The sequence below is a fragment of the Ochotona curzoniae genome, unplaced genomic scaffold (assembly GCF_017591425.1).
Source record: "Ochotona curzoniae isolate NIBS_2020 unplaced genomic scaffold, NIBS_Ocur_1.0 contig_1031, whole genome shotgun sequence".
Taxonomy (NCBI): domain Eukaryota; kingdom Metazoa; phylum Chordata; class Mammalia; order Lagomorpha; family Ochotonidae; genus Ochotona; species Ochotona curzoniae.
In genome coordinates this window covers 784,455-812,432 of record NW_024464927.1, presented here as the reverse complement: position 1 = coordinate 812,432, position 27,978 = coordinate 784,455, and the positions used below count along the sequence as shown (strand labels likewise).

Genomic DNA, 27,978 nt, shown 5'->3' with positions numbered 1-27,978 from the left:
GCCACAAGCAGGGAGCTGGAAGGGAAGCGGGGCTGCCGGGATCAGAACCGGCGCCCATATGGGATCCCGGGGGTGCAAGGCGAGGATCCTTAACCACTTGCGCCACCGCGCCGGGCCCAATCCAACCTCCGTTTAATGTGCCGGGAAAGCAGCAGAAGATGGCCAAAGCACCGGGCCCTGGCATCCACTTGGAAGGGAGACCAGTAGGTTGGAGTTCCTGGTTTCCTGGTTTGAGCCTGGCTCAGGAGTGAATCAGCAGATGGAAGGCCTTTGTGGCTGTGCCTTTCAGGAAAGGCTGCCTCCAAGAAGTACCCCGGGAAGACCATGTGAGCTAGGGCTGGGAGGTAAAATCCTAGCACCAAATGGTCACGGTGCAGAAGCAGAGGAAAGAGCAGGACTTTGCTGTGTGGGTTGCACTGCCCCTCCCTCCCCATACCTTCCTCCAGGGGCCCCAGGTCACTGCTTCAGGCACTAGGGGTTGACCCATGGCTGAAAGGTCCATTTTGCTGGTGGGGAGAGGCAGAGCTCAGCAACCTGGAAGTGCCCAGGGGAAATGTGGGTGGCCTTGCAAGGGCACTCAGAATGTCTGAACCAGCAGGGTGGAAGGGGGAGAGACACAAGGACCTTGAAAGAATGGCTTTTGAAATCCATGCATAGTTTCTTTTTTTCAATGAACTTTTCAAAAAATTTGTGTACATGAATTTCCCAGTTTGTTGCTTTACATCAAAATATATTCCGTCTTCTGGCACATTTTACACACACATTCAGCAGAATGCAACACAGGGCATTCTGCTCAAGGGGTCTTCCAGCCCACGAAGTTCAGCAGCTGCGGGCCACATGGGACAGCCCGGTCGGCCTCTGCGGACCCCTCTGCCATACCCACAGTGCCCAGGACCCCAAAGGGCTTCCAATCGGAGCCCTCCCTCTAGATCCCCGCTGGGGAGGGGCTTCTAGTCAGTTGCTGGGGTCCTCGGATCTGAGCTGAAATCTTCGGGGTTCCACAAAAGGCCAGGAGAAAGCCTGCGATGGGCACACTGCATTGAGGGGCCAGGCAGCCCACGGCCCGCCCCGTGGACCTGGCCGCTCTTCTGAGCTACCGGCTCAGCTTCCACCCATGCCACTCTTGGTGCGGAGGGCACCAGCCGCCACCAGGCACCTCTCAACCCCCGTAGGCCTGGGCTCTGGCCTCGCGAGAGCGGTCCGTGGCCCCAGTTTCACAAGCGCTCGGAATAGCAGCGAGGTGCGCACGGCTGTGAGTCTCCATGTCCTGCCCTCCATACAGTCCAGACCCCCGCTCCGGCCTTGGGGAGCGACGGAAGCCCCACACTCCCCAGAGAACGCGCCGGGGCCGAGGGGGCGCCGCCTCCTCCGCCCACTCCGTCCCTCCCGGAGCGCGCCGCCCCCTCGCGGCGATGGCGGCGGCGCGCGCGGCCCCTTTAAGCGCGGACCGCCCCGCCCTGCGCCGTCGTCGCGGCGGCCTCTCGTCCAGGCCGGGCCGCGGCTCCCGCCGCCCAGCGCAGCCCCGCCCGGCCCGGCCCCGCTGCCGAGCTGCGGCGGCCAGCGGCTACCTCGCCTCGGTTAGCAGCAGTCGGCGCGGCTCCCGGCCCGACCCGCGCCCCGGGGCCGGGGCCCCGCCGCCCCAGGCCCCTCCGCGCCCCGGCCCCGGTCCCCCGGGCCATGCGGCCTCGGCCCCGCCGGCGCCCGCCGCGCATTCGAGGAGATGAGGCTCCGCAATGGCACCTTCTTGACGCTGCTGCTCTTCTGCCTGTGCGCCTTCCTCTCGCTGTCCTGGTACGCGGCGCTCAGCGGCCAGAAAGGTGAGCCCCCGGCGCCCGCGGCACCTGGGGCGCACCTGGGACCGGCCGGTGGCCGCGGGACCCGACCCGGAGTCCCCCACCATCTGCATCCCGAGCGCGCGGGGACGCCCCTCCTTCCTCTCCCCGCACTTGTTTGCTGCTGAAATGACGAGGTGCCCTGGCGGCTTGGGTTAGGCCCGGGGTCCATGGCGGTCAGTGCTCCGTGGGGTGCTGGCTTTCGGCGGGTACTGTGATTTACCCTATGCTAGGGGTTGGTGGGTCCCCCTGGCGTGCCGAGGCCCCCTGGAGTTCTCCGGGGGCGGAGACACAAGGTCACAGAGGTGGCCAGTGTTCCCTGCAGTCCAGGGTGCCATCTGGGAACACCTGGATGGGAGCAGGTGGGAGCCCTTTGGACCTGCTATCCCCAAACCATGCCCCTCCGGAAGTTGCACGGAGGAGGCAGTGAGCTGCCCAGGGTAGTTTGTTGTGGACTCCCCTTGAGCGACCTCCGCCTCCCCACACCTGTCGTTGATGTGTGAAACTTGATGAAGCTGCCTGCCCCCTCCTCCAGCCTGCCCTCTGGCCTGGGCAGTGGACAGGAGCAGGCCTGGAATCTGCTGGTGGAGTTTGCAGTTGTTGGGCCTAAGTTGGGCCTGCTGAGGCCCTCTGAGGCTGTTGTCCACCCAAGCCTGGCCATGAGGCCCCCGGAAGCTGCTTCCTTCCTGCCTCCCGGCCTTTCTGCAGGAGGCCTGAGCTAGAACAGGCAGAGGCCAGTGACCCTCCCTCGCCGTCCTCTTAGGGCCTCCCTATTCCCTGCACCTCGCCCCAGGCCCGAGGGTGGCCTGGTTGACCCCTCAGGATCCATCCCAGGTCCTGTAGGAGTGGTGGCCGGACATTGTCTGTAAGGGACCCACCTGGGCGAGGGCCTGACCACGGAAGGGGAGTCCTTTGTCTCTAGGTGGGTCCCCTCCTGAGAGGGCAGGAGGGGGTCCTTGGGAAAGTGGCCATGAAGACAAGGCCTGAGGGGTGGGAATGAGTCCTTGAGGTCACATCCTCAATTACAGGCGGCCAGCCTGAGAGCTCCACATAGTCCTCTGTGTCTTGGCCGGCTGGCACCAGTCAGAGAAGGGCAGGGACTCAGTACCAGAGGTCCTTTTCCTGCCCTCAGGAGACCATGGGACAAGGAGAGGGGTGGCCTGGGGCTGCCCCCCTGTCTAGGGACTGTCAGTGAATCTTTGGGGACCTCAAGGGAAGCTGCACATCTGAGCTATTCTGTGACCGCTTCTCTTTCCTATCTAGCCAACTCCATGGCCAGTGCACAGTGTAGCTGGGTGATGCCAGCTAGAAGCCAGGTTAGACCCTGGCTTACAGTCTGCAGCAAGCAGGACAGGGAATGGGATGGGAGGTGTAGCACGTGTCCCAGAGACCAGTGAGGAAGGGGCCACCAGGAGCACACGGCACCCTGGAAGCCAGGGGTCAAACCCTGAAGGGACTCCTAGACTCCCGGCAAGGTGGGCCAGGGAACTCACGCTGGAGAAGGGCTGCGCTGCAAGCCTCAGCACCTGCTAGAGGGGCCCACCCCCAGAGGGGCTTCAGCCATCCAGGATGCCCACTGGACTCTGGCAGCCTTGCTGGGAGGATGCAAGGCCCTAAAGGAGCGATAGCTGTTACTCTTCCCAGCCCCCCATCACCCCAGTGCTCTCTCTGGTTGACCCTGTCCCAGCCCAGAGCCCCCCAGGCCCTGCTCCATCCTACCCACTGCCTTCCCAGCTTCTGGACAGGCAAAGACAGTTGCATGCACAGTCAGAGGGTTGAGGGTTAGAGCAGGGCCCTTGCAGGCAGAACAGGGTCTGCAGTGTTGTGGGATGTGACGGAAGGGAAGGTGTGGGCAGGTGTCCCTGGGAGCATGGGGTCTATCAGTTCCTGGCAGCCAGCTAGGCTACTCAGGACCTGGGGGAGAGGGGAGGCCAGGTGGTTCTGGGGACCCTGAGCTCCATACACAGGGCTGGGAAGCCAGGAAGGGGGTTCCTGGCAAGAGCCCTGATGCCCCAGTCCTGGCCCTAAGGCTCCTCCCTTCCCATCAGCTCCCCCCAGCTAGGCCAAGGCAGTGAACCCAAGTGGTGGCCTTCTAGGGTCAGGTTTCCAGGGTAACCTGACCCTGAGTGCTCAGTTCCAGTAACCTGACTCTCAAATCCCTCCCCAGCTGGGCTGTTCTGGGGCTGTTCCGAAGCTTCTGCCTTTAGTTCCCAGGGAGGCGGTGGGGAGGAGCGGGCAAGCTGCTGCTGCTGCTGGGACCAGCTGTGGCTTTCCTCAGTCCCACTCCCTGGGCGCTGTCCCTCTCTGGGAGCCATCTCTGCTGCCAGGCAGCCCTCCCCTGGGCTGGCCCAGAGGTCCACATTCCAGGCCACTCCCCATGCCAGTCTTGGATCTGGCTGGGCGACCCAGGGCCTGGTCTGGCAGTTTCTTGCTTATGCAAGTGGGGGAGTTGGTTAGTGCCCGAGGTGAAGAATGGGCACCCTGTGCCCTGGCTCCCTCCTGTCTGCTGGGAGGAGACCAGGGAGGCTGGCTCTCCCCCAAGGGTGGGTGCAAAAGGGAAAGGCTGAGGGTGAGCCTTGGCCAGAAGCAAGGGGCTCGGCCTGAGACTGTTGCAGGTGGTCGCAGGGCATCCTCCAGGGCCAGAAGGCAGGTGCCAGCCTGTGCCCTGTTAATCGCTGTGTTCTGCCCACAGGCGACGTGGTGGACATCTACCAACGGGAGTTCTTGGCGTTGCGGGACCGTCTGCACGCAGCTGAGCAGGAGAGCCTTAAGCGCTCCAAGGAGCTCAACCTGGTGCTGGATGAGATCAAGAGGGCTGTGTCAGAGAGGCAGGCCCTGCGGGAGGGCGACAGTAACCACACCTGGGGCCGCCTGACAGGTGAGCTCCGGAGCAGTAGCAGGCTGGCTAGGGCTGGGCACTGCGCAGGTCCCAGGCTGTGCCATTTGACTTGTCCTATTCCGATCCTTCCTCCTGTAGAGGACCCCCGGCTGAAGCCCTGGAACATCTCGCACAGGCACGTGTTACACCTGCCTACTGTCTTCCACCACCTGCCGCACCTGCTGGCCAAGGAGAGCAGTCTGCAGCCAGCGGTGCGTGTGGGCCAGGGCCGCACCGGAGGTAGGGGTGTCCCTGGGGAGTGGCACGAGGCTGGTGGTGGGGCATGAGTGGGGACAGTGTCCAACATCACCATCTGCACCCCGCAGTGTCGGTGGTCATGGGCATCCCGAGCGTGCGACGCGAAGTGCACTCGTACCTCACCGACACGCTGCACTCGCTCATCTCGGAGCTGAGCCCACAGGAGAAGGAGGATTCGGTCATCGTGGTGCTGATCGCCGAGGTGAGTGATGCAGGCATGTGGTATGGGGGGGGCGGAAGACACTGGCGGGATCCAAGCCCAGCCTTCCCTGGGCTGCTGACAGGGAGCTCACATCCTCCATCTGTGGGGGCTTCTCCAGCCTGAGCCCCTTCCCCCATCCCTTCTTCTGGGTTACTTGGGTTGGCATCTGGGCTGAGGGAAGGTGCCTGCTATCTTCACAGACTGACCCTCAGTACACTTCAGCAGTGACAGAGAACATCAAGGCCTTGTGAGTCCCAGCAGCCCCAGACAGCTGTGGTGGGAGGGTTCAGGGAGGCAGCGCAGGGGGAGGGGTGTTGGGAGGGGTCTGCAGCCAATGGATTAGGTGGGATTTGAGGCCTCCAGCCCCTGGAGGTGACATGTCCCAGTCCAGCTGGCTTTCTGTTTCCACCACCCAGGTTCCCCACGGAGATCCACTCGGGACTCTTGGAAGTCATCTCCCCTTCCCCCCACTTCTACCCTGACTTCTCCCGCCTCCGCGAGTCCTTTGGAGACCCCAAGGAGAGAGTCAGGTACTGCCGCTGCCCTCCTAAGTGCCCTGCCCTCCTGTGCCTGGAGCCCATCCCTTGGGGCCTGAGTGTGGGGCACTGGCCTGCAGTAGTTCTGTGTCTCCATCCACCAGAGGCTCCTGGCAAGTGGGGAGGGAGTTGGGAGGGTAATTCAGGCACCTGGTGGTCTGTGGGTGGCAGTTGCACCAAGGTGTCAGTTCCTGAGACCCCATCTCTGGCCCCATAGGTGGAGGACCAAACAGAACCTCGACTACTGCTTCCTCATGATGTATGCACAGTCCAAGGGAGTCTACTACGTGCAGGTCAGTCCTGGGACCCTGGGTCGGAAGCCCTACCCCCGTGCCCACTGGTGCCCATCCTGAGTCTCCCTCACCATCTGCCTGGCCCCTGTGCAGCTGGAGGATGACATTGTAGCCAAGCCGAACTATCTGAGCACCATGAAGAACTTCGCCCTGCAGCAGCCCTCTGAGGATTGGATGATCCTGGAATTCTCCCAGCTGGGTTTCATTGGTGCGCCCTGCCATCCTCACCGTGCCAGCCTGGGCACTACCCTCTGCATGGGGAGCTTCCACACTGCCTGAAACACACCTGTGGGCATAGTCCTGGCACCTTCCTGGGCCTTGCACCCTGTGGGTCGGGAAGAAGCAGTGTAGGGTAGTGCTGCCGGCTCAGGATGGCTGGCTTTACCCCGGTCCTCCTGTCCCCACCCAGGGAAGATGTTCAAGTCACTGGACCTGAGCCTGATCGTGGAGTTCACGCTCATGTTCTACCGGGACAAGCCCATTGACTGGCTCCTGGACCATATTCTGTGGGTGAAGGTCTGCAACCCAGAGAAGGATGCGGTGAGCAGTGCCTTGCAGAAGAGGGGCTGAGCCACCATGGGCAGTGCACACCCACCCACCCGTGTCCTGTGTGCGGCCAGGCTGAGCCCAGCCCCGGGGCCTTCCTCTCCTTCGCAGAAGCACTGCGACCGGCAGAAGGCCAACCTGCGCATCCGCTTCAAGCCATCCCTCTTCCAGCACGTGGGCACACACTCCTCACTGGCCGGCAAGATCCAGAAACTGAAGGTAAATGTCAGCAGGCACGCTTGCCTGGCCAGGGAGTGGGGCAACAGGCAGAGCCAGGCCAGGGCTCCTGATCGGCCATCCACGGCTGCAGGACAAGGACTTTGGGAAGCAAGCGCTGCGGAAGGAGCACGTGAACCCGCCGGCTGAGGTGAGCACCAGCCTCAAGACATACCAGCACTTCACCCTGGAGAAGGCCTACCTGCGCGAGGACTTCTTCTGGGCCTTCACGCCAGCTGCTGGGGACTTCATCCGCTTCCGCTTCTTCCAGCCGCTGCGCCTGGAGCGGTCAGTGCGGGTACCCGCAGGTCCACCTTGGGGTGGGGAGAGGAGTGTGCCCCCCAGGAGATGATCTGGCTTGGCCATGTCTTAGTTTCCCTATGTGAGAAGGGCAGGTTCCTGTTGGGGCAGTGTCTACTGAGGACTAAGGTAGTGCTGGTGAATGCCCTGGCAGAAGTCTGCCGCCCTGTGGCGCGTGGGGCCGGGCTGCCTCACGGCAGCTCACAGGCCGGCCTGGCCGTAGGTTCTTCTTCCGCAGCGGGAACATCGAGCACCCAGAGGACAAGCTCTTCAACACTTCCGTGGAGGTGCTGCCCTTTGACGTGAGTGTGGTCGGGCTGTGGGTGTGCGTGGCAGCATGGCCCTCCTGTGACAGCCAACCTCAGGGCCTTGACACGGCTACCCCCACACCCCCAGAACCCCCAGTCCGACAAGGAGGCGCTGCAGGAGGGCCGCGTGGCCACTCTGCGCTACCCGCGGAGCCCTGATGGCTACCTGCAGATAGGTGAGTGCGGGACGGCAGGGTGGGGCCGGGCTCGCCCCCCCCTCCCCGCAGTGACTCAGTGCTGCTCTGTCAGGCTCCTTCTACAAGGGCGTGGCCGAGGGCGAGGTGGACCCGGCCTTCGGGCCTCTGGAAGCGCTGCGCCTCTCCATCCAGACCGACTCGCCTGTGTGGGTGATTCTGAGTGAGGTAGGCGCGGCCCAGGGCCAGGGTGGGGCTCGCTGCCTGCTAGCCACCTGACAGCCCCCCATGGCTCTTGCAGATCTTCCTGAAGAAGGCCGACTGAGCTGCAGGGCTTGGGATGGAGGGAGCCCCACAGCGGCCCGGGCAACCCTCGCTGCTGCCCCCGGAGGGTCAGGCGCGGATGCTCACTCAAGGCTGGGCTGGCCTGGGGTCCGCCGCTGGCCCGGAGGCCCCAGCAGCTGGTGCTGCCCCGTCCACCAGGCCGGGGGAGGCAGGGGGCCCCACACTGTGCCTGAGGGCCGGCCTAGCCGCCCAGACCGTCCGCCAGGCCGCGGCAGAAGCGCTTCCCCTCGGGCGCCCGGTCTCCGGCGCGAACACTGGAATGCATATACTACTTTATGTGCTGTGTTTTTTATTCTTGGATACATTTGATTTTTTCACGTAAGTCCACATATACTTCTATAAGAGCGTGACTTGTAATAAAGGGTCAATGAAGCACGTGCCTCCAATGTGAGTGCTCCCAGTGACCGCGCACCCCCCAGTGCCAAGCCGGGACCCTGACTCCCGGAGCCCTGGAGGGGCCTGGTGTCCTCACCGGGCGCCTCACCCTTGGGTCCCCAACACAGAGGAGTCCCCCTCCCGGCCACCCTGCAGAGCGGCGCAGGATGAGGAAGGAGCCCCTCTCCTTCGAGGCCCGCCCACGCCCCTCCAGGAAGCCCCGGGGAAAGCAGTTACGGGAACAGCCGTTGCAGAGACTTGAATCAGACGCCTGAGGCAGAGGCGGGGCACCCGCCCGCTCCTGGAGGCTCTCGGGTCTGTCGGTCTCAGGCCCAGGGCAGCAGCATCCTGAGCCGGCGGAGCAGCGCCGCGCTCAGCGGGGCAGGGAGGAAGTGCAGCAGCAGGCCGAGCGCCGCCAGCGCCACCAGCAGCCAGAGCGCGCCGGCGCTCTTATACAGCGGGGCCAGCCTGCAGCGAGCGCCGGACGGCCGGGCTCAGGCCAGCGGCCCTCAGGGAGCCCCGCCCCAAGCTCCGCCCCCACCTCCCCTCGGGGAGCCCCGCCCCCTCAGGGAGGCCGCCCCCACTCCCCTCAGGGAGCCCCGCCCCAAGCTCCGCCCCCACCTCCCCTCGGGTAGCCCCGCCCCGCCCCCTCAGGGAGCCCGCCCCGAGCTCCGCCCCCACCTCCCCTCGGGGAGCCCCGCCCCGCCCCCTCAGGGAGCCCGCCCCAAGCTCCGCCCCCACCTCCCCTCGGGGAGCCCCGCCCCGCCCCCTCAGGGAGCCCGCCCCGAGCTCCGCCCCCACTCCCCTTAGGAAATCCCTCCCCCTCCCCGCCCCATCCCGCCCCGCCCCCTTAGGGAGCCCCGCCCCGCCTCACCTGAGCTGAGCTGCGCGCGCGTAGCCCTGGAAGTAGCGCAGGCGCGCGAACAGGTAGACCAGGCCGCAGGCGGCGGCGGCGCCTACGGGAGCGGGGCGCGGTGAGCGCATGTGCGAGTGGCCGAGCACCCCCCTACACCCCGCGCGCCCCTTCCCCCCGCGCCCACCTTCGTGGAAATAGATGCCGGCGACCCAGAGAGCGGCGAGGAATAGCGGGAAGTACTCGCTGCAGTTCACCCTGCGGGCGGCGGGCCGGATGATGCGTTGCTGGGCTGGCACAGGACCCAGGCGCACCCGGGGCGACCCTGTCCATCCCGCTGCCCCCCACCCCTGCTGCCTCACTGGGCTCGGTAGACACGTTCGAAGCCGGGCGGGCCGGTGGTGAGCGGCGGTGACACGCGGAAGGCCCTGCGCGCAGAAATGACCTGCAGGGAAAAGTAGGCTGTGGGCAGCGCGGGGGAGGGGGTCGTGAGGCGTGGGTGGGAACCTGGGTCTTCGCGGGGCTCTGCGCTCCTCCTTCCTCGTGCTCGGGCCTATCCTGTGATGCCCGGTGGGGAGGGCACAGGAACACCTGCCTGGGCTCCAAGAGTCGTTTGACTTGCAAAGCAGGCAGTGTGTCTAATTTTCCTAAGGGGTCCCCTGAACAGGAAGTGCCCTGACCAGGGTGTCCCTGGAGGTCTCAGGAGGTCTCTCACATCTTGCTTCAGTGATTCTGACAATGGCTGCAAGCTGAGACCCCACCATCCTCCCAGTCCACTGTGGGTAGCTGGCCCCTAAGGGATCTCAGTAAGAAGGACCTTGGCCCCAGGGGTGGGTGCCTTCCTGGGAGACCTTTAGGCCAGGCTTTTGCAGAGCCAGCCCTGGTGCCTGCCATGCCAACTCAGTGCAGGCCTGGGACCAACATGCGGGTGCAGCCAGAGACCAAGCAAGGCCGTTCCTGGGTGCACCCCCCCGGGATGCCTTATCCTAGCCCACACAGGGCCAGCAGCCTGCCTTCTGGAGCCAGTCTGAGATAAGCATGAAGCGGGCACATGTGGGGGTGAGGCAGGTTGGGGAGCAGAGAAGTCCTGCCAGGCCACAGGACGGGGGCCTGCTGCTTGAGACCACTGAGGAGGTTAGCTGTGCCCCAGGCACGTGGTGGCCCCACTCCTCTTATCTTTCTAGTTCCTTGCTCCCACAGCTCAACAGACAAGGAGGCTTCCTTCCTCTGCTCTGTGGACCACCAGCTTGCACATGGTCCCCTAGGTCAGGCACTCCTGTTGGCTGTGTTTCTGACCCTGGATTCCTCAGCTCACCTCCCACCCCTCTGCAGCCTGGGGTGACAAACACCCCACCTCCAGCTGGCACTCAGGCCAGGTGTCTGAGCCACCTCCCCCCCACACAGGAGAGTGCCCACCTTGTAGCAGGACTCCTAGGAGGGTGACAGTGGCCAGGAGAGCCACCTCGTCCTTCATGGTGCCGGAGACAGGGCCAGCCATGGAGCTGTTATCAACACATCTAGTGTACAGAGGAAGGGCGGCCCCAGTGCCTCCCCGCCCTTCTCCACCAAGGAGGAGGGGGCATGTGATCTGGCCCACAGAGCCAGGGATCCCAGCTAGGCTGGTAGCCAGAAACCAGACTGGGACAGCCTTCCCACTTCCTCCCACTTGTTGTAGTCTCTATGCCTAGACCTGACCTTGGTAGAGCCAGTGCCATCCACCTTTGCCCATTCCTACTTGGGGGATTGCCTAGCTGCAGTGTCTCCCTGGCCCTTCACAGTTCATCCTGGCTCCAGTCCCAGGCATGGGCTCCCTACCCCTGGCCTATGCACACTCCTCACCTGTCTCTCTGCCCTTCGTTTGCAAGGCTGTTCAGTAACACTGGACTTGAACTGCAGAGCCCTCGCCCCCAACCCCAGGCCCCCAGAGCCCCAGGTCTCCGGTCCCGTAGCCTAACTTGTGAGCCGAGACTAACTCAAGACAGGGAGCCACAGCAGCTCTGAGGGCTGTGCAGCCCACCCGAGTGTACCTCTCCTGCATGCGCCCAGGGCCGTTCAACCACTTCCCCTCCTGGTCACAGCTGACTTGACGTGAGTTTTGGTCAGAAGTGGCAAGGGCCACAGGCAAGCAGCAGGAAGGAAGTGTGGGGACTGCCCAGGGCAGTGGAGACACCCTGAGTCCATCTGCCTGATCAGTCCTGTGGCCCCTGAGCTCCTTCCAGCTTCCCTAATCAGCCTCCTTCCCTGTGACCCCCACAGCTAAGAGTGCAGCACTGCGACCTGGTGCCTGCTGTAGTGCTGCCTGCGTCTCGCAGCCTGCACATGCACTGCCCATCAGCACCCCAGGAAGCCAGATGCTCCCAGTCTGGGGCTATGGGGACTTCTCACGGGCCGGAGTGGTCCCCACACCTGTCCCTGGCACCAACCAAGCTCTGGCAGGAGCAATCATGGAGTGAGAGCCAGACACTGAGCTGCCCTGACCACAGGCCTTGTTTTGGTTTCTGCTCATGTCCTGGTGCGGTGTTTCCTGTTTGTCTGCCCGTTGCCTGACTGATAATGGCCATGTGTCTCTCCCTGCTAGTATGGTCTTGGCATTCCTTCAAAGCCCATGTGTATGCACATATCAGTGTAGGCCCTCATTTCCTCTTAGGCCAGGAAATCCTCCCATCCGAGTTTGTTTTCTTGTCCCTAACTGCAGGAAGCTTCAAAGGAAGTTCCTGGCCAGAGAAGGGAGCTGGTCTCAGCCTCTGGAGCCTTTCTCCAGAATTTTGGTGCTTGGCACTTGCCCAGGGCCTTGGGGTCCCACCCTGGAGGCATCAGTGTCACCAGAGACATGAATGCTCTCCCCAAGCTCTCTGTGTCTCCAGCCTCTTTGTAGCCCTGTGGAACCTTCTGGATGCCCAGGACCTCCAGGAGGAAGAAACACCAGCAAGTAGGTGCAATGGGTCGGCAGCAGGGACACACAGCACAAACTATGCACTTGACACAGAACAATACTGACTTAAACTTTTTTTAAAAAAAGATTTATTTATTTATTAAAGATTCATTATTTTTTATTGCAAAGTCAGATATACAGAGAGGAGAGACAGAGAGGAAGATCTTCTGTCTGATGATTCACTCTCCAAGTGACTGCAATGGCCAGTTCCGCACTGATCCGAAGCCAGGAGCCAGGAACCTCCTCCAGGTCTCCTACCTGGGTGCAGGGTCCCAAGGCTTTGGGCCATCCCTTCATGTAGTTTCTGTTAGCATCTAACTACCAACAATGTAAACCCAGAATTTAACATTAATATAAGACTGTTGCGGTGCAGCAGGTTTAGTCACCTATGACTGGCTGGTTTTACTGCCAATCCAGCTGCTTGCTAAGGCACCTGGAAAAGCAGCGGAGGATGGGCAAGTACCCAGCACAGAAGTGTGAGACCTTGATGGAGTTCCAGGTTCCAGTCTTTGGCCTGACCAGCTACAGCCACCGTGACCATCTGGATGGGAGACTTTCTCCCTGTGTATCTTCCTTTCTGTTGGCCTTTCAAATAAATAGCTAGATCTTTCTGGGGTTTCCTGGTAGTTTAAAACAAATTTTTTTTTTTTTAAGATTTGTTTTTATTGGAAAGGCAGATTTATGGAGAAAAGGAGATACAAAGTTCCTCCATGCACTGGTTCACTCCCCACTGGCCACAATGGCTGGGGCCAAGCCAATCCAAAGCCAGTAGCCAGGAACTTAGTTTTGTTTTTGTTTTTTAAGATTTATTCATTTTTTAATTGGAAAGGTAGATATACAGAGAGGAGGAAAGACAGAGAGAGATCTTCCATCCGATGATTCACTCCTCAAGTGGCTGCAACAGTTGGAGCTGAGCCAATCCAAAACCAGGAGCCAGAAGCTTCTTCCAGGTCTCCTATGTGGGTGCAGGGTCCCAAGGCTTTGGGCCATCCCCAACTGCTTTCCCAGGCCACAGGCAGGGAGCTGGATGGGAAGCGGGGCTGCCGGGACATGAACTGGTGCCCATATGGGATCTTGGCATGTTTTAGGAGAGAACTTTAGGTGCTACTCTATTGTGCTTGGTGCCCCCCTTCCCCCCCCCTTTTTTTTTTAATGATGATTATATAGTTGAATAGGGTGGGAAGAGTCAAGGGTTAGAAGAATGTGGGTGAGACCATTGTTTCCACAATTTCTTTTTTTGTCACCCTGTATCTGGGGGGATAGGTGGAGATAAGGGGAGAAGCCACACCCAGCCTCCCAACTGCCTCTGGTACCTGGAGATGTGGTATAGTCACCTGATGTCATCCCAGGGTCCCTGATGTGGGACATGCTCCAAGGGTCCTGCTCAAGAGGTTTTAATAGTTCAAATTGCTGTTGATTTTGCTGCTCCAATCACGATGAAATTCCTCCACAGTCTACTAGCTGACATAGTCCACCTTAGAGTCTCTTTACCCAAATATTCACTGCCAACACTTGGCTGGGGTAGTTGGTCAATTTGTTCTGCCCTCTGTTAATGGTACCACATGTCTTCTGCAGGCTCCAGTGGACTGCCATATCATCCATAGCCATCTGGTATGCCATCCACTGTTTGAGCCAATGAGGAGGCCCAGTTCTGACACATGTACTCCATGATCAGACTATGCAACCTGCAATTCTCCCTATGTTTGGAGTTCTGAGTTCAGCAGTTTAGTTGAGGTGATTCCCAAAGAAACCTCATCTGCGATAATCCCAGACCTGATTCTTGTGCGTGTTTGCCAATACTGGCTCTGTCACCCACATCAGCCTAACCCCAAGTGATGGGTTGTCCCTTCTCCAGCCCCATCTCCTATCCTAGGGTAATAGGTGCTTCAGCCCAGCTCAATCCTGCCCACCACACACTTGGCTCTCATGTACGCCAGCGGGAGTAGTGGCCTAGTGGGAATAACCCCTAATGATCCCCACCCCGGGCCCCGCCATCCTTGGTTCCTGTGCTTACCAGTATGAACAGCAGACTGGTCTAACCTGTCGCACATCTCATTTAATTCTTGTACATGCCAATGGGCATTGATGCCTAGCTCAACCAGCCACACTACCCAGCCTACACTGTGCCTACAGGTGCCACTCTCTGTCTAGCCATGCCTGCTCCAACCCTGGTTTTCATATTCACCAGTGGGAGTTAAACCCCTCAGAGAGGTGCCCATAATTTCCCTACTGGGCCCACCCAGGCCTTGGATCTTGTACTTTACAGGTGGTTCTGCAGCTTAACAGGATTTGCCCCCAGTCCCAGCACTTGCCAGATGGTGCTACGGCAAAACCCAGCCAGCCTGTATGTACTCTGGCTTATGAATGCTGCAGTGGGTACAGTTGGTTAGCCCAACCTGGGAGCCAGGAACTTCTTCCTGGTTTTACACATGCGTGCAGGGTCCCAATGACTTGAACCATTCTCCATAGCTTTTCCAAGCCATACAGAGGGAGCTGGTTGGCAAGTGGAACAGCCAGGACACAAACGGGCACCTATATGGAATGTTGAGCTTGGAGGTGGAAGGTTAGCCAGTCAAGCCACTGCACTAGACCCCAGAGTCCTGACTTCTAATTTGTGATTCTAAGCTTCCTACCTGTCTTTCCATTCCATTCCCTGAGGTTTCTGACCTCTAAAGGGTTGCTGAAGGATATAAATCTCGCCTTCTGTAGCTACTCCATGCTGATTAGGGGTATAGGCCTTGCACATCCTGGTTTCGGAAATCTCTCGTTTTTCTTCAAATGGATCCATCTCGTGAGCCATATAAATTCTAGCCAGTGCCAGTGGCTGAGTCCTCCACATCCTCACCACCACTCCAAGAAGTCCTTTTGGTTCCCAGCAGCAGACCAACTTAATTTATGTCCACCTGGGCATGATCCTCTCCCAAGCCCAGGAGTCAGCATATAAGAATGGCACTTTATACACTACGTGCTCTGATGCCAGGATGTACATTGCTTGGCTCTGGTGCCTGAGATTAGAGATCCTGTTGCATCTGAGGCCAACTGGACGTGAAAGCTCAGGTTTCTTGGTGACAACAACGGCCATTAGTGAGGATCTCCCAGGACCCCAGCCTTAGGCCCTTGGTTACCACGGAGGCACACATGGGTTCAACTGCCTAGGACCTGTTAAAATGCAGTACCATGAAGCCAGGCTGCAGATCTTCCAGGTGTCACCAGATATCCAGTCAAATAGGGCAACAGCCTTGAAAACACTGTGCTGATTGCACCCAATGCAAAAAAGACCCACCTGGGCCTGGTGCGATGGTGTAGTGGTTAAGGTCCTCGCCTTGCACACCTGAGATCCCATATGGGCGCTGGTTCTAATCCCGGCAGTCCCACTTCCCATCCAGCTCCCTACCTGTGGCCCGGGAAAGCAGCCAAGGACGGCCCAAAGCTTTGGGACCCTACATCCGCTTCGGAAGAGGCTCCTGGCTTCGGATTGGCTCAGCTGCAGCCGTTGCGGCCGCTTGGGGAGTGAATCATCGGACGAAAGATCTTCCTCTCTGTCTTTCTCCTCTGTGTATATCAGCCTTTCCAATAAAAATAAAATAAATCTTTAAAAACAAAAAAGGCCCACCTATTAAAACTATTTGGGTGAAATGATTGGAAAAGATAGATCCAGGGAGAAGGGAACTGTGGGTACCTTGCACTAGGGTGTGAGAGGTGAGCAAAGTGTCTTAAAATTGGTTTGGTATAGTGTTTATATAACTTGATTAAATCTACTAAAAATTACTGGATTGTTCACTTCAAACAGGCACATTGAATGGGTGTTTAGCCTAACAGCTAAAATATATTGCATAGTGGTTCCTGGCTCTGGCTCGTGACTCCAGTCTGTTTCTTTCTTTCTATCTATCTATCTATCTATCTATCTATCTATCTAGCTATCTATCTAGCTATCTATCTATCTATCATCTATTTGAAAGGCATCATGACAGAGAAATAAAAAAAGATATTTTTCATCTGGATCTCCCATGTGAGTGGCAGGAACCCAAGCGCTTGGATCATCTGCTGATGCATTTCCAGGTCCTGCATTAGCAAGGTGCTGGGTCAGCAAAGGAACTGGGCCCAGAACCTGCACTTGCATATGGGATGCTGGCACTGCAAGCAGCTGCCACAATGCCAGCTCTCCCCATTCTCTTGTTAATGCCGACCCTGACAGGCAAGACAACAGTGATAAGTCAAAGAATTGGGTGCTTACTACCCATTGAGGAAGACCTGATTGGAGTTCTTCTTTTTTTTTTTTTTTAAGATTTTTTTTGTTTTTATAGAGAGGAAGATCTTCCATCCATTGATTTACTCCCAAAGTGGCTGCAACAGCTGGAGCTGCGCTGACACAAAGCCAGGAGCCAGGAGCCTCTTCCAGGTCTCTCATGCGGGTGCAGGGTCCAAAGGCTTGGGGCCATTTTCAACTGTTTTTCCAGGTCACAAGCAGGGAGCTGGATGGTAAGCTCCCTGGGATTAGAACTGTGCCCATATGGGATCCTGGCATGTGCAAGGCGAGGATTTTAACCACTAGGGTATTGCACCGGGTCCTGAATTGAGTTCTTTATTTCTGGCTTCAAAGTGGATCCAACCGTATTCCTCTTGGGGATTTAGGGATTGAATCAGTATCTCTCTTTCTGTGTCAAATAAAAGAAAACTAATATTCACATATTATAAACTGTGTCAATAAAGGTGTTTAAAAACCAGCACAGGATGGAGGTTGGCTTGTGCTGTGGTAGTGGGTAAAGTCACCATCTAAATACTGGCATTCCATATGAGAGCCAGCTTTAGTCTTGGCTGCTCCACTTCCACTCCAGCTCTCTAATAATGGCCTGGGAAAAGATAATGGAAGGTGCCCCAAGTGTTTGGGCCCCTGGCTCTTGGATTTGGCCTGGCCCAGTGCTAACCATCTGGGGACTGAACTAATAGATGGAAGATCTCTGTTTCTCTCCCTGACATTTTGCCTTTCAAAATAAGTAAATACATTTTTATATAATATTTTTTATTTTATTTTAGATTATGTTGAAAAGGATGCTTCCCCATGTGGACCACTGATTAGGATGGGAAGGGTCGAGGAATAGGGGAAAGTGGATGAGACAATTGTTTCCAATTCTTTTTTTTTTCTTTCTGTACCTGGTGGAAGCAGGGAGAGAAGAGGAGAGCACAGGCCCTAGCAGCCCACAGGCAGCAGTACCGAGGGATGTCATCCTAGGATCAAAACCACTTAAGCAGAACTCTCAGAACATGCTCTATATCGGGGACCCTAGGCACACACGGGAGTCAGTTCTGGGGTTACCTCTAGTGTGTTTTCTTTGAAAACCTCCTGAACTGACCCGCTGAATGCAAAACTCCAGTCACAGGAAAATGTACAGGAATGCGGTCTGACCGTGGAGTGCGTGTGTCAGAGCTGGGCCTCCTAGGCTGCAGAGGCCTATACAGTGAGCAGTATGCCCAGTTGCACATGGGGGACATGGCAGTTCACTGAGACCTGCAGAGAACATTGAGTACCTTGGACGACAGAATAAATTGGAAAACTCTCCTGGCCAAGCTTTGACAGCAAGTGTGGCAAGTGGAGACTCTAAGGTGGACAATGTCAGCCAACGGACCTTGGAAGGATTTCCTCAACCTTGAAGTAACGAAATCAACAGCATTTCAGAACTGTTGCAACCACTTGCATATCACTGCTGCCTCCCAGGGCATGCATTTAAAAGAATCTAGGATTAGAGTGGAGTCAGGAACATCAATGTGGAATGTGAGTGTCCTTGCTAACTTTTCTTTTATATAAATATTACATTTGAAAGGCAGAGTTGGGCCTGGCGGCGTGGCCTAGTGGCTAAAGTCCTTTCCTTGTACACGCCGGCATCCCATATGGGTGCCGGTTCTAATCCCGGCAGCTCCACTTCCCATCCAGCTCCCTGCCTGAGGCCTGGGAAAGCAGTCGAGGATGGCCCAAAGCTTTGGGACCCTGCACCCGTGTGGGAGACCCGGAAGAGGTTCCAGGTTCCTGGCTTCGGATCGGCATAGTATCGGCTGTTGCGCTCACTTGGGGAGTGAATCATGGGATGGAAGATCTTCCTCTCTGTCTCTCCTCCTCTCTGTATATCCGCCTTTCCAATAAAAATAAATAAATCTTGGAAAAGAAAATAAAGAGTTGCAGAGAGAGAAGAAAGGGATCTTCCATCTGCTGCTTCACTCCCCAAAAGGCTGCAGTGGCTGGTGCTGGGCCAAGCCAAAGCTGAAAGCCAGCAACTCCATCCTTACCTCATCCCCAACCCCCTGATTCCGGCTCTTACTGTTGGGTGCCACATCCCAGCCACGCTTAGTTCACTCTCAAATCCTACTCATGTGGTTCGGCAGGTGCTGAGACCTAGCCCAGCCTATCCTACACCCACTCTGGTTCTTGTGAGCACTGGAGGGTGCTGAAATCCAGCTGAGTCTAGCATACCCCAGGCCCTGTCCATACCTGTGCCAAGGATACTGCAGCCATGTCCAGCCCAGTTTGTTGCCCCATTCTGGCTTTTGCACTCACCACTGGGAACTGCAGCCCAGAAGTCTGGTCCTTTAGCTCCCTAACCAGACCTGCTCCAAGCCACAGATCTTGTGCACATCTGTGGATGTTCCAACCCAGCCTGGCATAACCCATTCACCTAGTTTGACCTTGCCATCAAATGTTGTATCTTGACCTGGCCTGGCCCACCCCCAGTACTAACTGCTGCTGGTAGATGCTGCAGCCTAGCTTGGCCCAGCCTGCCCTCATCCCTGGCTTTCAAACAAACCAGTAGGTGTGTCAGCTTAGCCTGGCCCTGCATGGCTGCACACTGTCCTGTCTTCTGCACATGCTAGTGTGCTGAGGTTTGGCCTGGCCCTGGTTGGATCCCCCCAACCTCCCACCTTACCCCAGAACCAGCCACACACCTGCAGACAACTGAAGCAGCCTTGCCTGGGTTGGCCAACCCCCAGCTCTGACTCACGTTCTCACCAGTGGGAGTGACAGCCTACCAGTGGTTTCCCAACTTCCTCCACCAGGCCCACTCCCAGGCCCACACCTCATACATGCCAGTGGGGCCAAAGTCACTGCTGCCAGGCAGTGGCTGAATCCTAGGCTTTCTCCATACCCTAGAGATCTCTCCCCTCAGGCTAAGAACACAATGAGGGGCCCGGCACAACAGCAAAGTGGCTAAAGTCCTCGCCTTGAACATGCTGGGATCCTATCTGGGCACCGGTTCGTGTCCCTGCGGCCATCCAGCTCCCTGCTTGTGACCTGGGAAAGCAGTCAAGGATGGCTCAAAGCTTTGGGACCCTGCACCCTCATTTGAGACCTGGAAGAGGCTCCAGGCTCCTGGCTTCGGATTGGCTCAGCTCCAGCCGTTGCAGCTGTTTGGGGAATGAACCATTGGACAGAAGATCTACTCTGTCTTTCCTCCTCTCTGTATGTATCTGCCTTTCCAATAAAAATAAATAAATCTTAAAAAAGGAAACTTAGTAACGGGATTAAGGCCCTGGCTCTGCCCTGCCACTATCATCTTGTGGCACAGAATCTGGGCAGTGTTCAGCCCTGGGGTTGGTGCAAAAGGAGCCCCCTGCAGTGTGGCGGCTATGGGGGGTGCCCCTGCCAGGCCGGAACCAATGCTGGGAACTCAGACCAAAGTCATTGCTGCCAGGCAGAGACCGAGTCCTAGGCTTTGACCAAGTGGTGCCAGTCCTGGCCGCTTGGCATCAAGCTCTGGGGTTTTTATGATATGTAATTGCTGCCTAGGGGCATCCATGGATAAAGCCAGTGTGAGTGTAGGTGAGGGATGGATTCTGGGTGATTTCCAGCAATAGGTTCAGGGAACTTTCTGGCAAGCATGGGGACTGAGACCTGGTAGTTTGGAGGGGAGAGTCCATAAGACCTATTTGGGCCAGACTGATTTACCAGCCCACATGGGAATCCTGAGATGGGCTATTAGTGTAGAGCATCACTGACTGCCACACACCAGTCTATACACAAGCTGTGGTTGGGGACCTGTCTGGCAGGGCTAGGTACCAGAACCTGACTGAGTGGTGGAACAGTGGACAGGTCACACTTGGCAAGATCAAGACACTGAAGAACCTAGGCGTTTTCTGCCTTTTGTGATTCTGCCTTAATGGCTTGGCTAGGGGCTGTGTGAACCTCAGGCCTGATAGTCTACGTGACACCCGGCAGGACACCTGGCAGGTCACATAGGCAGACCACTCCTCAGGAAGGAGGTACCTGGTGTTTGATAAGATTCACAGCCCAATAGCTCATCGATTTGTACTTTTTAAAAGTTGCTTGTTTCAAACCCACCAATAGAAGCCTGCTAAGTCATGACTGTATAATTAATAGCCTAAGATGTATAAGAACTGGGGGGCTTGGGCTCTCCGGGCCCTTCCCTTGGGTCTTCTGGCTCGCGTTTCTTTTGTCCTCCTTGTGGATCCTTGCAGCCTCGGCTGCAGCTGCCCCTCCCCCGCCCAGCCATGCTGGGCTGGGGGAGGTGGCTGGGTTGCCTAGGCTAACCTGAATAAACCATCTTTTTGCCTCAGCACCGACTTCAGACTTGATGATTATCTGGGGGTTTCAAAAACCGGCACAACAACACTAACCAGCACATGAGAGAACAAGGTCCAGGGCTAGATTCTGTGGGGGAAGACTCTGTGGCCTCACCCTCTGGAAATACAAGTCCTGGTGGTTAGTTCGCGAGCTGGGGTGGTGATGGGTTGAGCTAGGTGTGACCATGGAACCTGCTATCATTTATGGGTAAAGGAACCAACAACAGTCTGGGCAGGTCAAGGCAGCAGCACCCGAATGTGCACCTAAAATAGGATGTGGGTTGGGCTGAGCTGCAACTTGAAGGGGGCGGACCAGATTGAACTGAGCAAACCTTAACTCACAAGAAAAAATAGAAATCAGGATGGAGCACAGGTCATGCCAAACTAGGCTCTTACACTGACTAGTCTGCATGAGCCAGTGATACTGGGCCACAGCATTGAAGGCAAAGGCTAAGACAGGGGCTAAGCCTACTGGGTCAGAGCAACAATGGCACGTGTGTAATCTGGGGCTGGGAATAGACTCAGTTGTGGAGCTGTGAGAGTCCACCCTTGTTGGGTTGGGGTTTCCACGGGAGAGTGCGGGGGCTGTGAGAGAGTGGGGGCTGTGCTCTGGTCTGGATATAGCTGCAATCTCCCTTGGCACAAGTGTAAACTGGGGCTGGGTATACTTAACTGGGCTAGACGCCAGCACCCCGTCTGGTGCTCTGGAGAACCTGGGTAGATTTAGGATGGATTAGGCTGGGTCTCTGCCCCTACTGAGCCATGTGTGAGCGCTGTCTGAGTATGGACAAGCCTTGGCTGGGATGAAGCATCCAACAGTAAGAACCGGAATGGACTGAAGGCCAGCAAAGAAAGGCCATTGTTTATACCAGGACAAGAGGTGGACAAAGTAGTGCTGGCCCATGGACCCACTGGTATGTGTGGTATCTGGCATAGGGAGATGTTCTGATGGAGGAGCTTGGGAAACTATATTGAGACTCAGTCCCTGCAGGTGAGCATAAGAACCATGATAGGGAGCAACCCAGACCAGGTCAGAGAAGATACCCACTAGCATACATTTGGCATAGGTCGGGAGCAGACCAGGCTGAACCAATTAACATCAACCACTGGTGAATCTGAGCACAAGAACAGAGTGCGGGTTGGGCCAGGTTTGGTCACAACGCAAACCAGTGCACATTACAGAATGCAAAGGTGATGTGGACCATACCAGATGTGGCTGCAGCACCCAAACAGTACATGTGAGACCCAGGGAGGGAGGGGACAAAGTCAGCCTGGGGAATGTGGGCTTTCCTGTTGGACTACCACTCCCAAGAGAGAGTGTGAGTTGAGATGGGGGCAGACCAGACCAGGTAAGGCTACAACACCTGTGGGCCTCATGTGAGCTAGATCAGGGAAGGGCCAGGTTGGGCTGACTGTTCTGACTGGTGCAAGCAAAAATTAGAGTGGGTGAGCGTTGGTTGCATTTTGCCGCAGCATCAGGTGGCAGAGGCTGGCACTGGGGGCTAAATCTGTCAAGTTAAACTCCAGAACCACCTGGAGAGTGCATAATCAGGGAGTGGCCTGGAAGGGAAATAGTGGGCACCTCCCTCTTGGGTTACCACTCCCACTAGAGAGCATGAAAACCAAGACAGGGACAGGGGTGGCTAGACAGACAGTACCCGCCAGTATGTGTTTGGGTTGGATAGTAGGGCTGGTTGGGTTAAACTAGGCTTCAATGCCCATTGACATGTACAAAAGCTAAATGGGATGTGGGAAGGACTGAACAAGTCTGTGGTACATCGTGGCAAGCATGGGAACCAGGGTAGGAAGTAGGCCTGGTAGGGCTTGTGGAGAGTCGCCTCAACTAGGTTGAAGCTCCCACTGGTTTGCATGAAGGCCGAGGATGAAGTGTGCAGGACTGGGCTGGACTGCAGCACCCATTGGTTTGCGTGGAAGATGGGGTTGGAAGCAGAACTGACCCAGCAATTGCATGAAGCAGCATGTGTGTTGGGGTCTGTGCAGTGGATGTGGGGGACATGAAGGTGTGAAGAGTATTGTTCCATTGCAGGCAGGGCCACAAGGAACTTCCCACTGTTTGGCAGGGCCCTGGCGGACTTCTCTACAACCACTTGAATGCAGCTCCACCTTCTTTTGCATGGACACCAGACCACCCTGTGGAAGAATTCTAATCCATCCAGGCATTGTTTGCTACTGTGAGGCTGGCCTTTTACTCAATGTGAGCTTGGAGGTTAATGTCAATAATATTGTCTTGCAAAAGGGTCTTCTAGTATTCCTACTGTCTTGGCTGTCCCCATTGACCTTATGCTAATCAGTATTAGCATTAGTATTTAGGGTTTCATTCTTTCCTCATTCTTTAGGTTCCCCTTTTCTTTGTGATACAAGATTGAGTTGTAGGATGAGAATTGTAGCAGGAACTTCTATTGTTTTTAGGTAAAACAAATGGCAGAATTATCCTTAGAAACACCCATTTGACCATGACGTAAAAAGTCTGAGCCAGAGTTTGACTGATTTTGTATAAATAAAGTGGACAGCTTTCGTGCATTGTCCATTATGATCAAGAAATCCTAGTGGTTCATCTTTCTTTCCTCTTTGCGCCTCATCCATGCACCCTTCACGAGTTCCGAACTCAGCTGGAGCTGGACTCTGGCACATGTGTATAAGCTGATTGGGGCGATAGACAGTGCTGGACCCTGTACTGGCAAGCACACACAAGAATCAGGTCTGGGATCACCTCAGATGAAATTTCTTTGGAGATCCCTCCAACTGCACTACTGATCTCAGAAGAATGAAGAGACTATGTCAGCCAGTGTATTCTGAGTAGATTTCATAGTGCTTGGAGCAGTGAGGTTGGCAGCAATTCAGAACTGTTGAACTATCAAAACTGCTTGAGCAGAACTCTCGGAGCGTGCCTCACATCGGGGACCTGGGGTGGGTGGGAGGCTGGGTGGGGCTTCTCCCTTTGTTTCTTCTCTGAGCCCAGGTACAGGGAAAAATTATGATATTGGTGTGGAAACAATGGTCTTACCCACTTTCCTGTAGCCCTTGACCCTTTGTACCCTAATCAACTATGTAAGATTATCAAAAGAAAGTAAAAAGATTTATTTATTTTTACTGGAAAATCAGATATACAGAGAGGAAGATCAACAGAAAGGAAGATCTTCCATCTGATGATTCACTCCCCAAGTGAGCGCAACGGTTGGAGTTGAGCCAATCCAGAGCAGGAGCCAGGAGCTTCTTCTAGGTCTTGCACGCGGGTGCAGGGTCCCAAAGCTTTGGGCCATCCTCAACTGCTTTCCCAGGCCACAAGCAGGGAGCTGGATGGGAATTGGGGCTGCTGGGACACGAACTGGCGCCCATATGGGATCCCGGGCGTGCGCCAGCCAAGGACTTTAGCCACTAGGCTACAGTGCCAGGCCTGGGTCCTAGATCTTTATTCAGCAGTCTGTCCCCTCCCCCAGTTTTGGCTTTTGCATGTGCTGATGGGTGTTACAACCTGGCCCACCCCACACCCTATTCCCTGGTGTGCCTATGGGTGCTGCATCCTGGAGCAGCCTGGCCTGTTCCCAACACCAGTACCCATGAGTATCAGTGAGTTGCATGGTTATGCCTAGCTCAGCCCTCACCCACCGTAGTTCTTGATCAAACCAGTAGATATTGCAGTTCCACAGGGGTGAGCCCATGCTCCCCCACAGAATCTGCTCTCAGATCCAGTTCTCTTGTGTGCAGGTTAGTGTCATGGCCCGGTCTAATGTTACCCATCCCCTGTTCCTACACTCACTGGAGGGTACTGTGGTCTAGCTGTTGCTTGCAGGCCCCCTAACCATGGCTTTTGTGTACATCAGTAGGTGGTGGTTGAGACCAACAAGCCCAGGTCGATGGGCTCCTATGTGGGTGGGTATATTGGTTTGCCCACAAAAGGTCCCCTGGTTTTCCTTCTCTAAAACACCCAGTCTCAGCTCCCTCATTTACATGCAAGTGCAACAGCCAGATTGGTAGACGTCCCCAAGAAGTCACTCCACACCTCTCACATTCTCCCTTAGCAGTCCTCCCTCCCACACATCCCCAGACCTTCCCTTCCACAGCCCCCATGCCCCAAAGTGTGCAGATCCTCAGGCCCAGTCTCCCGAGTGTGCTGTGCCAACCTGCGGCCCTGCCTGCCTACCCAGGGCCCATGCACACTCACACACTGGCCCCTAGACCCTGTCTCCTGGCATGTTGGTGTCTGCCCCCTGCCACAAATCTTTTTAAACAACTAGATTAGGCAACTGTGTTGCCACACTGGTATAGTTAATACAGATTTAGCATTAACCAGGTCCAGGATGCTGGCCAGCTATTAGTTGCTTTTCTCCCAGCAGCAAAACACTTGCTTAGGCAGTTGCTTACAGCTGAGGAAAAGATTTTATTTCTTTAAAAGGCAGAGATACGGAGAGAGGAGAGACATGAATATATACATACACACACAGAGAATCTTTCATCCATGGGTGCATTCTTGAAGTGACTGTAAGGGCTGGAGCTGGGCTGAACTGAAGAGGTTCATCTAGGTTCCTCAGAGGAGTGGGCCATTCTCTGTTGCTTTCCCGGGCCGTTAGCAGGAAGCTGCATTGGAAGCGGACAAACGAGGGCTTGAATTGGTGCCCATGTGGGAGGTTGGAGTAGCAGGCGGCACTACATGATGATGGTGGCCCCTATGAACATCTTTTAAATCTATTTAAAAAATATTTATTTATTTATATGGAAAGGCAGAGTTACAGAGAGATGGACACACACATAAACACACACACACACACACACACACACACACACACACACACACACACACACACGGGGTGGGGGGAGAGGGGAGAGAGGGAGAGAGAATCTTTCATTGGCTGGTTCACTCCCCAAGGGGCCTCAACAGCTGGGGCTGAGCCAGGACCAGGAACTTCCTCTAGTCTCCCATGTGGTCACAGGGTCCCAAAGACTTGGGTCACACTCTGCTGCTTTCCCAGGCCACAAGCAGGGAGCTGGATGGGAAGTAGAGCTGCCGGGATTAGAACCGGTGCCCATACGGGATTCCAGGTGCATTCTAAACAAGGACTTTAACAGCTTGGCTACCGCGCCAGGCCTCATCTTTGAAATTTTTTTTAAAGATTTATTTTTTTATTATTTTTTTTATTGGAAAGGCGGATGTACAGAGAGGAGAGACAGAGAGGAAGATCTTCCCTCCGATGATTCACTCCCCAAATGAGCGCAACGGGTCGATACTATGCCAATCCGAAGCCAGGAGCCTCTTCCGGGTCTCCCACACGGGTGCAGGTTCCCAAAGCTTTGGGCCGTCCTCGACTGCTTTCCCAGGCCACAGGCAGGGAGCTGGAAGGGAAGCGGGGCTGCTGGGATTAGAACCGGCGCCCATATGGGATCCCGGGCGTGCAAGGCGAGGACCTTTAACCACTTTGCGCCACCGCGCCGGGCCCACATCTTTGAAATTTTTAAAATGAGGTTTAAGTTACCATTATTAAACCGAAAGCAGGGGGCCCGGTGTTACAGGTGGCACATGCCCTTTTGGGGGTGCACGGGTAGCTCCTGTTCGCCCTTAAGGTTGTGTGGAGGGAACTTTCCCGTTTGGCGGACATGTGGAGCTGTTAGAGAATTGCCTACCGGACGGAAGCTCTTCCTCTCTGTCTCTCCTCTCTGTATATCCGCCTTTCCAATGAAAAAAAAAAAAATTGCCTACTTCCTTCTTCTCTCCGCCCCCCACCCTGGGAAAGCTCTGGTCACTGCTGTCTGCATGGCTGCCACCTAAGCTAGGCAGGCTGGGGTCTCTGCATTGTGGTCCCCCCAGCTGGGGGCCGCAGGCTGGGGCCACCCTCTGCTCCCTGGCCTGAGGCCAGGCGGTTCCGGCTTTAGTCCTCTGAACAGCTGCTCTGCCACCTGTTTCTCTTCTTTAAAATGCAGGATGGATTTCTCTCATCTGTGTTGGTTTGATTGATTGTGTATGTTAACAGGATTCAAAGCTCTGCTCAGAGGCAGTTGAGCCCTCCTCCTAGCCTCCCCAACCCTCACCTTCTACCGCCTGCCAGGGCTTAATCTCTGGTTTCTGAGTTATCTTTCCTGCCTTCCTTTTTGCACAAACGAACAAACACATGTGACTTATTTCCCCTTTCTTAGGAAAAAAAAAAAAGGTGAACTAGAACTACTCCTCTGCACTTTGACTTCCTTGCCTAAGAAACAGGCTGGGCACAGCACCATGCTGGGCACAGCAACCTCGCTGGGCACAGCACCACGCTGGGCAGATCCTGCCTGCAGGACCCTGCCGCCCTGCGATCCTGCTGTCTGGCATGTGCCAGCCTTCCAGGATGTTGTTGTTATGGGAACAAAGGTGTTAAGGACAGATACTTTCTCAGTCCTTGTCACACAAGAAAATGAATTTTCCTTTTCTTTCCTTCTTTCTCTTTTTAAACCTAATCTCTTTTTAAAAAGATTTTTTTTTTTTTTATTGGAAAGTCAGATTTATGGAGAGACAATGAGAGAAAGATTTTCCTGAGTGCTGGTTCACCTCCCAAGTGGCCACAATGGCTGGAGCTGAGCTGGTCCAAAGCCAGGAGAGATCCAGGAGTTTCTTCCGGGTCTCCCACGCAGGTGCAGGGTCCCAAAGCTTTGGGCCGTCCTTGACTGCTTTCCCAGGCCACTGGCAGGGAGCTGGATGGGAAGCAGGGCTGCCGGGATTAGAACCAGCGCCCATATGGGATGCTGGTGAGTGCATCAGGTGGAGGATCAATTGAGCCATCACACTGGCCACCTAATCTTGTATATTTTTCTTTAAATTTTAGTTTTGATGATGTTTACCTAGTTGAGAAGGATGTATGCCATCTGGACCACTTATTAGAATGGGAAGAGTTGAGGAATAAGGGAAAGTGGACTAAAGAATTTGTTTCCAGTTTTCTTTTTCTTCTTCCTGTATTTGGGGGAAGGGAGGGAGAGGAGAAGCTTCACCCAGCATCCTAGCCACAACAGTACCTGGGGTTGGCCAACGGCCACTGTATGTCATCTCAGGGTCCCCAATGTGGAGCATGCTCCAAGAGTACAGCACTTGATTTTTAAAAATCCTTTTATTGGGCCCGGCGCGGTGGCGCAAGTGGTTAAAGGTCCTCGCCTTGCACGCCCGGGATCCCATATGGGCGCCGGTTCTAATCCCGGCAGCCCCGCTTCCCTTCCAGCTCCCTGCCTGTGGCCTGGGAAAGCAGTCAAGGACGGCCCAAAGCTTTGGGACCCTGCACCCGCGTGGGAGACCCGGAAGAGGCTCCTGGCTTCGGATCGGCATAGTATCGGCCCGTTGCGCTCACTTGGGGAGTGAATCATCGGACGGAAGATCTTCCTCTCTGTCTCTCCTCTCTGTACATCCGCCTTTCCAATGAAAAAATAA

The 27,978-nt window shown here is 56.0% G+C and overlaps 3 protein-coding genes across 5 annotated transcripts in view; 2 read left to right on the top strand and 1 right to left on the bottom strand.

The window, feature by feature from the left end:
* LOC121164484 (MRN complex-interacting protein-like) overlaps nt 1-27,978 on the top strand; it is an 813,414-nt gene that overhangs the window by 40,283 nt on the left and 745,153 nt on the right. The gene's annotated exons all lie outside the window — the stretch shown is intronic.
* On the top strand, nt 1,657-8,221 carry LOC121164407 (alpha-1,3-mannosyl-glycoprotein 4-beta-N-acetylglucosaminyltransferase B). Of its 2 annotated transcripts, none has more exons than XM_040992518.1 (15): nt 1,657-1,817; nt 4,525-4,710; nt 4,810-4,950; nt 5,037-5,170; nt 5,371-5,417; nt 5,587-5,700; nt 5,924-5,999; nt 6,093-6,207; nt 6,409-6,539; nt 6,657-6,764; nt 6,856-7,049; nt 7,300-7,363; nt 7,458-7,545; nt 7,619-7,731; nt 7,805-8,221. In XM_040992518.1, exons 1-15 carry the CDS (start codon nt 1,721-1,723, stop codon nt 7,826-7,828), a joined length of 1,632 nt encoding a protein of 543 aa, XP_040848452.1. In that variant the 5' UTR covers nt 1,657-1,720; the 3' UTR covers nt 7,829-8,221. The 2 variants fall into 2 exon arrangements, with proteins under 2 accessions (XP_040848452.1, XP_040848451.1); XM_040992517.1 differs by having other exon boundaries at nt 7,285-7,363.
* On the bottom strand, nt 8,440-10,599 carry LOC121164523 (leukotriene C4 synthase). 2 transcript variants are annotated; one of them, XM_040992653.1, is made up of 5 exons: nt 10,493-10,599; nt 9,439-9,538; nt 9,264-9,334; nt 9,096-9,179; nt 8,440-8,578 (listed from the first exon to the last, which is right to left on the bottom strand). In XM_040992653.1, the coding sequence occupies exons 1-5, from the start codon at nt 10,572-10,574 to the stop codon at nt 8,550-8,552; spliced, it is 366 nt and encodes a 121-aa protein (XP_040848587.1). In that variant the 5' UTR covers nt 10,575-10,599; the 3' UTR covers nt 8,440-8,549. The 2 variants fall into 2 exon arrangements, with proteins under 2 accessions (XP_040848587.1, XP_040848579.1); XM_040992645.1 differs by having other exon boundaries at nt 8,440-8,691; nt 9,098-9,179.

What these genes read in the sequence shown, in the direction of transcription:
- LOC121164407 (XM_040992517.1), top strand. Translation starts at nt 1,721, where the DNA reads ATGAGGCTCCGCAATGGCACCTTCTTGACGCTGCTGCTCTTCTGCCTG. An exon ending in GCAAGATCCAGAAACTGAAG is followed by an intron (nt 6,765 to 6,855) that starts GTAAATGTCAGC and finishes CCACGGCTGCAG; the next exon opens with GACAAGGACTTTGGGAAGCA. An exon ending in TGATGGCTACCTGCAGATAG is followed by an intron (nt 7,546 to 7,618) that starts GTGAGTGCGGGA and finishes CTGCTCTGTCAG; the next exon opens with GCTCCTTCTACAAGGGCGTG.
- LOC121164523 (XM_040992645.1), bottom strand. Translation starts at nt 10,574, where the DNA reads ATGGCTGGCCCTGTCTCCGGCACCATGAAGGACGAGGTGGCTCTCCTG. An exon ending in CGGCATCTATTTCCACGAAG is followed by an intron (nt 9,180 to 9,263) that starts GTGGGCGCGGGG and finishes CCGCTCCCGTAG; the next exon opens with GCGCCGCCGCCGCCTGCGGC. An exon ending in GCGCGCGCAGCTCAGCTCAG is followed by an intron (nt 8,692 to 9,097) that starts GTGAGGCGGGGC and finishes CGCTCGCTGCAG; the next exon opens with GCTGGCCCCGCTGTATAAGA.